We start from the raw sequence: 15,552 nt of genomic DNA on the forward strand, positions 1-15,552 counted from the left end.
TATTCTTACACACTTTCTCTTTTGTTGATTTCAGTCTAATCAGATCGGTGGCTAGCAGACTTCAGATTGCGATAGAATCTGGTACACCACAACACATAGCCATGAATAACAATTTACAATCATTAGTGCGAGTATCTGAGGTATGATTTTGTTTTGTCAGAAAAAGAGAATATATTTAGATAATTTTGGGATTTGATATTTTCATTTTTACCCTGCTGGATGTGGTCATGACACAGCAGTTTATTTTATTTTTCAATCCCTGAGAAAGATAGTGTCTCCAAAGAAGTCATATAATCTTTGACAAAGCATTCACAAATAAATTGTGCAAATTCTTGTTTTAAATGTATTCAGTGATTTAAGTTTGAATTTTCTGATTTACGAAACTTCGAAATATTTGAATTTAATTGATGTAATAAATAATTTTTTTAGGGCTAAATCCGTATTCTACGGATGCCTTTCGGAAATAATGATATTTAGGAGCCTATAGCACTATATGTGTAAGCAGTGTACAAAATAAATGCAGACATTTTACAAATATATGACCCAAGTTATCCCAAATATCAGCACTATTTGAAAATGCACTATTTCAAATAACTGGTACAGCTATACAGTGTTTTTCTTAATTCGGCAAATATTTAAATCAAGCAAAATTTGTTCTCTTTGCCTTTTACATGATTTATTAATGGAGTAGTCTAAGCTTCTTTTAAGTATCTGGAAGGATGATTTATGTGGATGTTCAACATGTATATGTTTATCATGTTTATCATGTTTATATCATTCATGTTTCTAATTGTAGGCACATTGTGAGACTATAATGGTGCTAGACTTTACAGCAGCAGTTACCTCTCTTAGAACCAGTCCAGAAACAATTAAAGTATTGACATCATTATGTCAGTTACATGCATTACATACAATTGTAAAAAACGCAGGAGCTTTTATGGAGGTAAGTTTTGTTAAGTAAGCATATACATACATCCACAAGTTTTTCAAAACATTTTTGCAGGGATCATATTGAGAGTGGAATTTTTTTCCTTTTCTTTTAATGATATACTGTGGATTCATTAATATTCGTTGGATTCCAATTTTCGTGGATTTCGTGGGTACAGGAGAACCACAAATTTAAATGTTCAACGACTTACAAACTACAGGAATGTATGCAGATTTTGCCAAAACCACGAAATTAAATAGCCAAAAATATGTAAGTTTTCCTTGAATCACGAAAATTGGTATCCACGAAATTAAATGAATCCATAGTTTTTATATGACCGCAAAAATTGAAAATTTTTGTTCGTATATGGGTATCACGTTGGCATCGTCATCGTCCTCGTCCTCGTCCGAATACTTTTGGTTTTCGCACTATAACTTTTGTTTAAGTAAATAGAAATATATGAAATTTAAACACAAGGTTTATGACCACAAAAGGAAGGTTGGGATTGATTTTGGACGTTTTGGTCCCAACAATTTAGGAATTAGGGGCCAAAAAGGGCCCAAATAAGCATTTTGTTGGTTTTCACACTATAACTTTAGTTTAAGTAAATAGAAATCTATGAAATTCTGACACAAGGTTTATGACCACAAAAGGAAGGTTGGGATTGATTTTGGGAGTTTTGGTACCAACAGTTTAGGAATAAGGGGCCCAAAGGGTCCAAAATCAAACATTGTTTAATTTCATCAAAAATTGTATAATTGGGGTTCTTTGATATGCTGAATCTAACTATGTACGTAGATTCTTAATTTTTGGTCCCGTTTTAAAATTGGTCTACATTAAGGTCCAAAGGGTCCAAAATTAAACTTAGTTTGATTTTAACAAAAATTGAATCCTTGGGGTTCTTTGATATGCTGAATCTAAAAATGTACTTAGATTTTTTATTATTGGCCCAATTTTCAAGTTGGTCCAAATAGGGGTCCAAAATTAAACTTTGTTTGATTTTCATCAAAAATTGAATAATTGGGGTTCTTTGATATGCCAAATCTAACTGTGTATGTAGATTATTAATTTTTGGTCCCATTTTCAAATTGGTGGACATTAAAGTCCAAAGGGTCCAAAATTAAACTAAGTTTGATTTTTGAATTCTTGGGCTTGTTTGATATGCTGAATCTAAACATGTTAAAGATTGCATATTTTGACGTTAATATTGAATCACTTACAGGGTATCGGAACTAAACACATTTATTATTAATAAACCAGTTGTTAGCATGACACGGGTTATGTTCTTCTCATATATGTTATGATGGTATGATACTAAACCCCTCACGGGGAGTATTGTACCTGATATTCATATGATGAAGACATAATTTTTCAATCAGTTTAATTGAGGTCCGGAGCTGGCATGTCAGTTTACTACTAGTAGTCTGGTGTTATTTATGTATTATTGTCATTTTGTTTATTTTCTTTGGTTGCATCTTCTGACATCAGACTCGGACTTCTCTTGAACTGAATTTTAATGTGGGTATTGTTATGCATTTACTTTTCTGCATTGGCTAGAGGTATAGGGGAGGGTTGAGATCTCACAAACATGTTTAACCCCGCTGCATTTTTGCGCCTGTCCCAAGTCAGGAGCCTCTGGCCTTTGTTAGTCTTGTATTATTTTAACTTTTAGTTTCTTGTGTACAATTTGGAGTTTAGTATGGTGTTCATTATCACTGAACCAGTATATATTTGTTTAGGGGCCAGCTGAAGGACGCGTCCGGGTGCGAGAATTTCTCGTTGCATTGAAGACCTGTTGGTGACCTTCTGCTGTTGTCTGCTCTATGGTCGGGTTGTTGTCTCTTTGGCACATTCCCCATTTCCATTCTCAATTTTATGTACTTAGATTTTTTTATTATTGGCCCAGTTTTCAAATTGGTCCAAATCAGGATCCAAAATTATTATATTATGTATTGTGCAATAGCAAGAAATTTTCAATTGCACAGTATTCAGCAATAGAAAGAAATCTTCAATTGCACGGTATTGTGCAATAGCAAGAAATTTTCAATTGCACAGTATTGCACAATAGCAAGAAATCTTCAATTGCACAGTATTGTGCAATAGCAAGTATTTTCAATTGCACAGTATTGCACAAAAGCAAGAAATATCTAATTGCACAATATTGCGCAATAGCAAGAAATTTTCAATTGCAGTTATCTTTCTTTGTCCAGAATAGTAGTTGAATCAACTTAAATCATTGTTTTATACAATATACAATGTATATTCACTTTTACTACCAACTGATAAATTAAAACAATCCTTACAATTCAGTGATAACAAGCACTTTTTTTACATTATTTTATGATGTATTTAAATGAGTAGTTATTGTTGCAAACTCCATTAGTAATTTGAATTGAGATCAGTTTTGGAAAAAGGGAATGGGGGATGTGAAAAAAAAAATTGTGGAGGGGGGGGATTCAATTTTTCTCATTTCAGATTTCATAAATATAAAGAAAATTTCTTCAAACATTTGTTTGAGAGGATTAATATTCAACAGCATTTTGAATTGCTCAAAGGCAAAAAACAAATTTTAAGTTTATTAGACCACATTCATTCTGTGTCAGAAACCTATGCTGTGTCAACTATTTAATCACAATCCAAATTTAGAGCTGAATCCAGCTTGAATGTTGTGTCCATACTTGCCCCAACCGTTCAGGGTTCAACCTCTGCAGTCATATAAAGCTGCACTCTGCGGAGCATCTGGTTCACAAATATATAAAGGACTTTTATGAGGAGACCTCGACAATATTTTATATAATACAATAAAGATTTTAAGTGATGACAACTTATTACTGTAGAAAGTGTTTTATCTGTGCTGTAGCAGCTAAATTAAGTACGTTAAATACGAACAGGTGTATAAATAGTACTGTGGTTAACAATTTCATTTTAATTTTTGCACACACAAAATTGAAAATAAACTTTGCTTTTATTATCATTTCAGACAGAATCTGTAGGACTACAACAGATGAAATGGATTAGGGAACAGGAACTTAAACTATTAGAAATAATCAGGTACTAAGCAAAGATGTTCTGAGGATACATATGAAGTGTGAAATATTTCACACATACCAGGAATGGGAACAGGCTTGTATAATTAAAGCAACAGTAGTATACCACTGTTCAAAGTCATAAATTGATTGAGAGAAAACAAATCAGTGTTACAAACTAAATCTGAGGGAAACATATCAACTATAAAAGGAAAAGAACAAAACAACAGAAACACTAAAGTGCAACAAAAAACCAAACGACAATGCAACACATACAGAAATGAACTATAAGATAACAACAGCCATTTCATGACTTAGTAGAGGACATTTAAAAAAAAAAAGTGGGTTGTACCTGGTTTGTGGCTAGCCTAACATCATGCTTTTATGACAATGTTAATTATAAGACTAAAATGACAACATAACATGACAGGAATACAGTACAAATAAATGCAAGAATATTCAGGACAGAGAAATACACAAATAAACAATACAATAGAACATTTTGACATGCTAATAGTTATCAAAAGTACCAGGCTTATCATTCAATATGCCAAACATGTTTTTCTTCTACATAAGACTCATCAGTGACACTCAGATCAAGATAGTAAAGAACGCCAAACAAAGTTGAAGAGCATTGATGACCCAAATTTCAAAAAAAGTTGTGCCAAATGCGGCTGAGGTTATCTATGCCTGGTTTAAGAAAATCCTTAGTATTTAGAATAATTCATACTTTTGATAACTGTAAATTTATAAAAAGGAGTAGGTTCAGTAAGACCCCTTTTTGGCCCCAAAATAAAGCATTTTTACAAAATTGTGAAAATGTAATCTTGCAGTTATTTATTGGAAAGTAGATTGCTTCTGCTACATAAATATGGGCTGTTTTTGACAATACAATGCACATATTTCGGGTACTAACATCATTAAGTCATGCTAAATTAGTGAAATCGTCACAATTTTAGCATTTTAGTTAAAATTTAGACCGTTTCCGTCTTAAATGAAAGTGGCCTCATTCTTGTTCATTCATAATATTGAAATGTAAGTTGTATTTGATGATAATACATAACATATATAAAGGTTGAGGATGAACACGTATGCGGCCACTTTCATTTTTGACAAAAACCATCTAAAAAGTGACGATGTTTTGCACATTTGATAGATTTTTCATATTTAAGCTTGTATCAGAGCGTTTTTAATGACTTAATCAGTTAAAATTATTGACATAAACTTATTGAATCAATTGAAATAGACAAGTGTTTAAAAAGTGTCCAAAATATTTCGTTAGATGAACCTGAAATTTGAGGTCAAAATCGGGCCTTACCGGAACCTACTCCTTTATAGAAATGACCATATAATTCATATTCATGATAAATTCACTGTTCTAAGTCTGTATTTCACTCTGACTTGCATTTTTAAGTTACCATGTTGTACAGAATTTTAATTAAATCTGGTTTTAGAAAAAATAAAAACTGCTATTGTGGCTGAGAGAGACAACCTATACCAAAAACATTACCTATAATATTATTTTAGGCAGCCTAAAATGAGGAATAGATATGTCAAATATTGCAGCATTTTGTTTAAGAATAATACATCATTCAGAAATATTGACGATGTTTCAAAGAGTAAACAGATCAGGGCATATTTTCTCATCAGATATGAAGCATTATACTAGCATAGTCAACATTGTCATTATTTCTTAATTATCGCTATTTTGTGCATTTTTCCTTTGATATTTTTTTGTGATCATTTTTCATGTCATGCTACCCGCTTGAAATGGAAAATTATTGCTGGAAACTAATGAAGGCACGTGGCGTTGCTAATGAAATTTACATGAAAGTGACAACGTCCTCACAGGTAAAATAGCGATAAACAGATTATCATTGGTCATCTCACCCGTTTGCTTTTCTGGCTTTCTTTGTACCGGCTCAAGTGAGAAAATCAATCTTGTTGAGATGATCAAGGATAATCTATAAATAGCACACTATTGAATATTTATGATATATGTTAAAAAAAAATATAAAAAAATTCTGAACTTCAAGGAAAAATCAAATGGCAAAATCAAAAGCTCAAACCAATAAAAAGAATGGAAAACACCTATCATATTCCTGATTTGGCACAGACATTTTCTTATGTGTACAATGTTTGATTAAATCTGGTTTTATAGCTAGCTAAACATCTCATTTGTATCAAAATTTTTGGAAGTAGATATGGACATACACCAATTCAATAGCATGCTCACAATAAAAACAATTGATAGAGATTTAGAAAGTCAACAAACCATGTTCATCATTATAGATTTGTCTGTGCAATATATTAATCTGAACCATCCTCCCATCTAATAAAATTGTCTATGATTTAATATTAACTGTCAAAAATTTCCGATTCATCATTTGTAGAATTTGTTGTTATTAACACAAATTCTACAAATGATGAAAAACCTAAGTTATGACCCAAGACAACCATGGAAAAGGTTCATGACTGACCTCAATTACAATTTATATATAGTAGTTCAGATGTCAAAATAATTATGTTACAATTCTTCTTGCAATTGTAGACCGGATATCAAATTTAAATTAGATATAAAAATAAAGCCCAAAGCCAATAACACCTAATAAAACAACCTAAGACAGTAACAACATTCATTACCCATCCAACAACTTATGAATTTAGTGTAGAAACTTCATTAACAGTAAGAATAAAACATCACCTTGTGCAATGCCAAAATCAAGGTACAGACTTATTTTTAGTTCTTAGAACGTGTTTATTTGTTCATAGTGTGTTAATTTACGTTTTTTGATTGAGTTACGCCTTCCAATTGATATCTTATCGTTTGTTTTTCTATGTTGTGATGTTATACTATTGTTTCAGAAAAGGGGAGAAAGTTTGGTACCATTAAAACTTTTAATTCCGCTGCAAATGTTTACACCTGTCCTATGTCAGGAATCTGATGTACAGTAGTTGTCGTTTGTTTATGTAATCTATACATGTTTCTCGTTTTTTGGGATACGATTGCTCTTAAGCAATCTCTAGACTTATACCATTGACTCAGGGCCATGCCCTCACGTCAACCGTTTTATTCTAAACATCAAGGAACATCTCAGGTTATTGAGATTGTCTTGTTTTAAATGGTATAAAAAACAAAAGGATTGAATTTAAACAACTGTCCTATAATGTTCTTCTCATAATCTTCATGTTTCGATATTTCCCTTGACTTGTATGCGTGATTTTAACAACACGGAATATCAGAATTAAGCAGTATTTATATTTAGTGTTTTCATAAATTAAGAAACACGTCAGAGGGAATTCCCCAGTTTTGATAACATGCAAGAGTTCTTTGAATTCCGATGAATAAATCTATTTCTGTCATATTAGAACTGAAGTGGAGTTTTCGTATATGTGATCGTTATGAAACTGATATTTGATATTGTACTTCCGTAAAAAAATGGAGGTCGTTTAATTAACATTTTAATACGTCCTTGCTACAAATCACAAGTCTAGGGTTTGTTTAGGTAAGTATGCGCATGTGTATATTTTTCTTGACTTGACGGGGTATCAGATTGAATGGTTGCTCTGGATTCCCCACTCCATTGATTAAGTTGAAACTCAGGAGATCCTTTCTATGTCTGTCTGCTATTGAGGGTTATTATTGTTGCATAATTTTATATCATATGTATCTTTTAAATTAAAATAAGTGTAGTCCACAAAGTAAAGGTGTAATTAGAACACCCCTTCAGCCAAAATGCAGTCTTCCATATTATCGCTTCGAGTTGTCTCCCTTCCGTTATTAACTTTCGTCAAACAACTACATCGAGACTTGTTCTGTCGATAGACGTCGTATTATATTAAAAACCGATCGCAATTAAACAGAGGAATGTGTACGGAATGGAGTCATACCCACTGATCCAAAGGAAATTAAATTTTTAAAGAATTAGAAATGGGGTTCCTTCTAGAATTCACGTAGGAAAATAGGTGATAAGGTACGAAGTGAAATACCTTCTCTCACTCTCAGTGACTGCTGTGGAAAGTAAACTTGGAATTGATAGTACAAAAATAATACACAAGTACATTGTTCATACACTTGGCTATTTTTAAAGTTGAATAACTATTCAGATTACGTAAATTACATTTTACGAGCATTTAACTGTCCCTTTGGTATCTTTCGTCCCTCTTTTGCACGTGCAGTTGAATTATTTTTGAAAACAACTTACTAATACATGCATGTATCAATGAAACAATGGCAATCGTATCCCTCAGAGCAATTTAGTCTTTGATTATACAGTTTGGCTGTTGGTTTTCCCGTTTGAATTGTTTAACCCTAGTAACTTTGGGGTCCTTTAAAGCTTGTTGTTATATGTGAACCAAGGCTCTTTGTTGAAGGCCGTACATTGACCTATTAGTGCCAATGAGACAACTCTCCATCCAAATAACAATTTATAAAAGTAAACAATTGTTGATTTTATAAATTGTTATTTGGATGGAGAGTTGTCTCATTGGCACTAATACCACATCTTCCTATATCTATATGTGTATGACAGTTATATCCAGTATTGTTGTAATATATATACTGATAATAAAATCAAATATTTATACTAATGAAAATAATATTTAATGATCTAATTAGTGTTGAATTGGTAACAGTAAATTTTGGGCTCAGGAAACAAAATCACCTTAAAATTAGGATGTGCTAAAAATATTTTTTCTACAAAAACTGCCAAATTTTCAAACACAATATTTTTATCTGCGGAACAATTTAGTGAAGGTTGAAAGAAATTTGTGGTGAAGAAATCTGGTATTTGATAATTAACATGTACAAACTATTTATAGATACCAGGATTAAAATTTTGTACGCCAGTCTCACATATTTTGTCTACACAAGATGCTCAAATTAAAAAAAAATAAAAGGCCAAATATTATCAGGATAATGGTAAGAGTTGTTGAATTTATAAATTAAATGGAATTTAGATGGGTCTTTACTGAGTTTGGCCATACATTACGACTTATTAAAGTACAAAATCAATTGCAAGTCTGCTATCAAAGGGACATAATTGGTGTCCATAGGAATACCTACATTCTGTTGATAGACATTGATGCCAAAAGGTACATTTTGTACATAAATATTGTCAAGGATGATCGATAACATTAATGGTATACTGTTTACTTTATACTAGATGTCAATTGGAGATGCCTTCATATTTATTTGTTATTGTAGACCAAATGCAGTATCTTTAGTTGATGCCTTTGATATTCACGATGATTCCTTAGGGAGTTTGCTTGGTGTATACGATGGCAATGTATATGAACGATTGTATGAATCTACAAAATACAACCCCATGAATCAAAATGTGGTAAGTTACAAATAAGTAACTTAATTTTATGAAAAATTCAATATGTGAAAGTACTTTTTTTGTAATTTTTCATGATTTTCTTCAAAACAACAAATGAAGTCCCCTACTTACTGTAATATCCGTTAATGTATTATGTACACATTTTTAGACTAAATACATGTGATTTGGATACTATATTTAAAAAAAAGTTTGTTAATAGTACATACTATATATTGTTAACAAAAAAATCAAAGTAAATGTTTTTTTTTAAAGAAAGAACTTGTTAGATTCCCTGTTAACCTTTATTTTTTAATTTATTGAAAACATCTGCTTGTGTATATAATGTACTTGTGATATTATAACAGGTATTCACCTCATGGGTTATAAAAAAAGAAGTAAAATTAACAAATTAAAAGTATAAATGCAATATAAAGAAAGCTTCATATTTGCCTTAAAACATGCAAATAGTAAACTTGATATATTTCATTTGTTTAGCTAAATTTACAGATTAAATTTATTCCAACATGTATATCATTGAGATGTGAATTTCCATTATAATTCAGATCAGTTTGTTAATTAAAAGAAGGTATACTTCTGATTGTAATGTGTCAACACATAAAAGATAACAGAAAATTATGTTTTTCATTGATATGGTAGAAGATTTGTATTACTATCAAGAAATATGTAATTTTGGACTGATTATATATTCTGAAAGGTTTTAGTTTATAATTATTCCTGCTACAGACAAAATTGTCATACAATCGGAAATTAAAACATAAAGTTTTTGTTCCTGGTAATAGTAATTGCACTTTGCTTAGATTGATAATTTCAATAATGATTTTTTTAAACGGGTTTGCTATTAACGGAGATCATGTTATTAATTTGAGGTTGTATGGAGGACAAGATAGTACAGAGAAACTAAAGATTTGGCAACACGATTGCAGGTCTTTTGGGAGGGTATGCTGATCCTGCTCCACGTGTGGCATAAGATAATAGTCTTTGATACATACACATACAAATGGCACAAAATGTTAAAAAGTATATGTTAGCCACAGTATCAATTTAATCTAGCCCTATCACTTATTGATGAAAATCCCTTTTAAATGAATACATGTGCTATATTGTTTTGATTTATCGTTTTAGGTTCATCCTTCATACTATAAATACCTGAAACCACTTATGTCTGGAGAGATGATATCAAAGCTGTGATGATAGATTTTCTAGTAGACAAAATTATTGACATTCAAGTCCATCTATAGTTTATGATGAATTGCCATTGTATTTCATATGAATAGATACAATATGTTTGATTAAGATTTTTACTGATATTTATAATCAAATTAAGAGTTATAAAATGTTATTTTATCATCAACACTCAATAGTGATGTTACATAAATTATTCCATCTTTCCTTAAATGATAAATATTTTGGCATTGTGCAGTGACTTTGAAATAGTGAAAGTATTGCAATATACAGTTTCTGATTATGACCAGCATTATTTGTAATAGGCCATTGATAAATGATGGGATGTTGCTGAAGAGTCCATTATCATTTTGAGATAAATAATTGAGATGTTGTAATTAAATAGGTTGTTTCTTCCATTAACATAGAGGTTGGATTTAAACTAGTATATAAATTTTAGTTATTAACTTTAATTATGGAATAATTTTAAACTGGATGAAATTTGTTTTTTTTTACTTGTTATAGACTTTTTTGTTAATATGTATTCAAGAACCAATGCAAACAAATTTAACATTTTATACATGCTTTGAAATAAAGTATATATTTATATAAGATGCCGATCAGTCACGTTTTTTTTTTTGCTTTTCCTTGTATCCTGTGTACTAACTTGTACCCGGATTCAAACTACCATCGTGATTGTGCATTGTAGTTTTTAGATAGCTTATACAAAGGTTATATTTTAGGAGATATATGGTGTATACGTCAATGACTCGTCAACACAAATCATAACACAAATTATTCATAACAACTTTCGTTTTACGTCTTTTAAGACATATTATGTGTTTTAACAGTTTGTACGATCTACTGGATGTATTTTGTGACATGCAGTTTTGTTTTTATCTAAAATATAGGAATGAAATTATCTTTATGTGGTGTTCAAGAAGTAAAAATGTCATATCTGACAGGTTTTTTTTAAAGTTTAAATAATGTATGCTTAATTTAATTCTTTTGTTTGGAATTATTTAATTGTAAGGTTAGATGAATTAGAACATAAATCTTACTTTCTTTGAGTTCGTAAAAATATATATAACTCTTTTTCGGTTGTATTTTAGTTGCATGTGAAGTAGGATCAGCTGAGAACACCCCTGGTTTTTGGTCGGGTTCGTGTTGCCCATTCTTGAGTTGTGTTTTGTGTACCATCTTTCTGTCTGTTCAGCTCTTCATTTTTAGCCATGATGTTGTCAATATATTTTCGACTTATGAGTTTGAATGTTCCTTTGGTATCTTTTGCTTCCTTTTTTTATGAATTTATCAAACATTATCACAATTTCCGAAGCATGGGTTGTCGTTAATTATTATTTGATTATAAAGTGTATGGTCTTGGAAGTTAATTTTAGCTGTTTATACATATGCTTTTACCTATACAATTGTAGATTATCCCAAAATATTCTAATAATATTAGAATGGAACTGAAAATAAAAATCAGCATTTGTTAATTACAAGTGATTATCAATTGATGGTATCCGGAAGGGTCTGACCACTTTCAATACAAACAGGTCATAAACAATTTGGTTCGTCGTTGCATCTAGGAAGAAAGATAAGAAGTAAGCAATATTCTTAAACTCTACTTTCCGCTATATAGATGATGTTCTTTCACTAAATAATTCAAAGTTTGGCTACTATATTGAACGCATCTATCCAATTGAACTAGAGATAAAGGATACAACCGACACATCTAAGTCGGCCTCATATCTTGACTTACATCTAGAAATTGACAATGAGGGTCGGTTGAAAACAAAACATTACGGCAAAAGAGATGATTGCAGCTTTACAATTGTGAAATTCGATTTCTAAGTAGCAACATTTCAGCAGCACCTGCATACGATGTATATATCTCCCAATTGATACGATATTCGTGTGCTTGCATTTCCTATCATGATTTGCTTGATAGAGGGTTGTGCTTACAAGAAAGCTATCAAATCAAGAGTTCCTAGTGTTGGAGTTGAAATCATCACTTCGTACATTTTACGGACTCCATCACGAGTTGGTTGACCGTTATGAAATAACCGTTTCACAAATGATATCGGATATGTTCCTTACGTCGTAACTACAATCCCCTTCCCTTTCATGAATGTGACCTACTGAATTAGACTATTTACCAGATTTGTTATAACATAAGCAACACGACGGGTGCCACATGTGGATCAGGATCTGCTACCCTTCCAAAGCACCTGAGATTACCCGTAGTTTTTGGTGGGGTTCGTGTTGTTTATTATTTAGTTTTCCATGTTGTGTAATGAGTACTATTGTTTGTCTGTTTGTCTTTTTCATTTTTAGTCATGGCGTTGTCAGTTTATTTTTGATTTATGAGTTTGACTGTCCCTTTGGTATCTATCGTCCCTCTTGTCTATACCAAGAATAAATGTTTGTGACACGAGAGTTTGAACTAACCATGTTACATAGGTAAATGATTATCAAAATTTATAGCACAAGAGATGAAAGACATGATAAAAAAGTATCATTTCTCATAAAGTTCAGATAAATTAGAATCGAAATTTATTCATATTTTTTTAATCATTATATTAATCATGGAGTCTGCGATATATTGAGACCTACATTCCTTTACTGACATTATAATTATATTCAGACTCTGGATAAATTGGTTTTAGACATCACTATGTCAAGCCTACTAGGAATTTTACCAATTTTGGACACAAGATTTTATATCATCTAGAAACTGCTTCTAGAGCAAATTTTTTAAAATATTATATTTCATTCGTTCGTATTGAAAAGGCAAACATAGTATTTCTACACTCAACATTGAGATACGGCATGAAGTTTCAGTTTTTAAGACATCAATTACTTTTTCCAACCTTCATGGAACTTTTACAGAATTTTTATTGTAGCATTTCTAGGATAAAAACAAGTATATGGAGCTTTACTTGTAATTTATTGTCGAGCCTGTGACAAAAGTCGCAGAAAGCACGACATAGGGATAGAGATCCGGCGGCAGCGGCGGTGTTACCTCACTTCTTAAAAGCTTTATATTTTAGAAGGTGAAAGACCTGGATGCTTTATACTCTGTATATAGATGCCTCACGTTACGAAGTTTCAGTCAGTCACATGTCCAATGTCCTTGACCTCATTTTCATGGTTCAGTGACTACTTGAAAAAAAAAGATTTTTTGTAATGTGAAATTCTCTCTTATTATAAGTAATAGGATAACTATATTTGATATGTGCGTACCTTGCAAGGTCATCATGCCCGTCAGACAGTTTTCACTTGACCTGGACCTCATGTCATGGATCAGTGAACAAGGTTAAGTTTTGGTGGTCAAGTCCATATCTCAGATACTATAAGCAATAGGTCTAGTATTTTCGGTGTATAGAAGGACTGTATGGTGTACATGTTCAACTGGCAGGTGTCATCTCACCTTGACCTCATTTTCATTGTTCAGTGGTTATAGTTAAGTTTTTGTGTTTTGGTCTATTTTTCTTATACTGTATGCAATAGGTGTACATGTCTGCCTGGCATGGTTCATCTGACCTTGACCTCATTTTCATGGTTCATTGGTCAAAGTTAACTTTTTGAGTTTTGGTCTTTTTTCTAATACTATATGCAAAAGGTCAACTATATTTGGTGTTTGGAAATATTTTATGATCTTTATGTCAATCACGCAGGTTATATTTGACCTTGACCTCATTTTCACGGTTCATTGCTCAGTGTTAAGTTTTTGTGTTTTGGTGAGTTTTTCTGAAACTATAAACAATAGGTCAACTATATTTGTTGTATGGAAGAATTGTTAGCTGTACATGTCTGCCTGGCATGGTTCATCTGACCTTGACCTAATTTTCATGGTTCATTGGTCAATGTTTAGTTTTCTTGGTTAATGTTAAGTTTATGTGACAGTTTATATAAGGAACTATCAACATAATATCAATGATTGGTAAAGAAGGCGAGACATTTAAGCATGTGTACTCTTGTTTACTTATAAAAGGGGAAAGATATGTTTTGGCGTTAATATTAAGATCCACTCAAGTATAACGTTTTGTTAGACATCAATAACTTAGGTTATATTTAAGAAACATGAACGGATTTTTTTTGATGATCAAAACACAATATCAAAGATCCGTATTTTTTTGGTATTTTTCATCTTAAACTGATAAATGGATTCAGATTTTTTTAGTTAACTTTTTAAATACAGTCTTGGATAAAAGTGTTTTGAAAACATAAACTTTGTCAAACATTCATATATCATGAGAAGTTTTTTTCATGATTAAGAGATACCAGTAGCAACATTAAGATATTTTCTTTTTTTCAAATTTAAGTTTTTTTCTGTTAAAAAGGTGTAGTTATAAACAGTCATTGTTATCATGGCATTTTCAGAAATATTAACCAGATTTTTTTTTAAGTAATCAACTTTATCATCAGCTATCGTTACATATGTGACACTTTTACACTGATTGCAGCAATCTGTGGTTAGGAACATTTTTTCTCGAAGAAATCCTCTACTAATTCTGGTAAACTCAAGATCGCCTATTATCAAACAGTAAAGCAAATTTATTCATCACCTTGTTTTATCTACGCACTGTTTCTTTGACAATTTCCAGTACCTGTAAAAGTCATTTACATTTTTGATATATTTACCGGAAAGTTCAATGATTTGACGGATGTTATTTACGTTAAAAATTGTGACAGTCTGAATTTTTACAAGGAGTTTGCCTTTTAAATTCGACTATCATAACTATGGTTACGTAGTCTTCTGCGATATTTTTCGTAGATTGTCATTAGTCACAAAGGATTAAACTCGCCTAGTAACCACATGCCCAAATCAAACTAAACCAGTATGAAGTTGAAATCTGTGTAAATGGTGACCAATTCGAATATATTTTATAGAAAAAGATAGTTTAAATTAAAAAAAATCATTATAGAAGATATCATCACAATTAAAAGACAGTTTTGAACTGGATATCTAAGATTAATTCTGTTCCACATTATGATACATGTTTAGATATTTCTGATCAATCACATTGTTACAACGTGCTTGTTTACTATGAGACCTTCATCTGCAACAAGCTTTTTACATGTAGCTTAC

The 15,552-nt window shown here is 31.4% G+C and overlaps 1 protein-coding gene across 1 annotated transcript in view; it reads left to right on the plus strand.

Annotated features, from left to right (window-relative positions):
- The window catches only part of LOC143044551 (peroxisomal acyl-coenzyme A oxidase 1-like), a 36,663-nt gene extending 25,592 nt beyond the window's left edge, over window positions 1-11,071 (plus strand). Inside the window, exons 11-15 of the mRNA XM_076216618.1 lie at window positions 35-140; window positions 797-943; window positions 3,909-3,979; window positions 9,161-9,296; window positions 10,419-11,071. Coding sequence (XP_076072733.1) covers window positions 35-140; window positions 797-943; window positions 3,909-3,979; window positions 9,161-9,296; window positions 10,419-10,484 — 526 coding nt within the window. The 3' untranslated portion in view covers window positions 10,485-11,071. The remainder of the gene's footprint in view (window positions 1-34; window positions 141-796; window positions 944-3,908; window positions 3,980-9,160; window positions 9,297-10,418) is intronic.
- The last annotated feature ends 4,481 nt before the right edge of the window (window positions 11,072-15,552 follow it).

Source organism: Mytilus galloprovincialis, chromosome 1 (genome assembly GCF_965363235.1).
Source record: "Mytilus galloprovincialis chromosome 1, xbMytGall1.hap1.1, whole genome shotgun sequence".
NCBI lineage: Eukaryota > Metazoa > Mollusca > Bivalvia > Mytilida > Mytilidae > Mytilus > Mytilus galloprovincialis.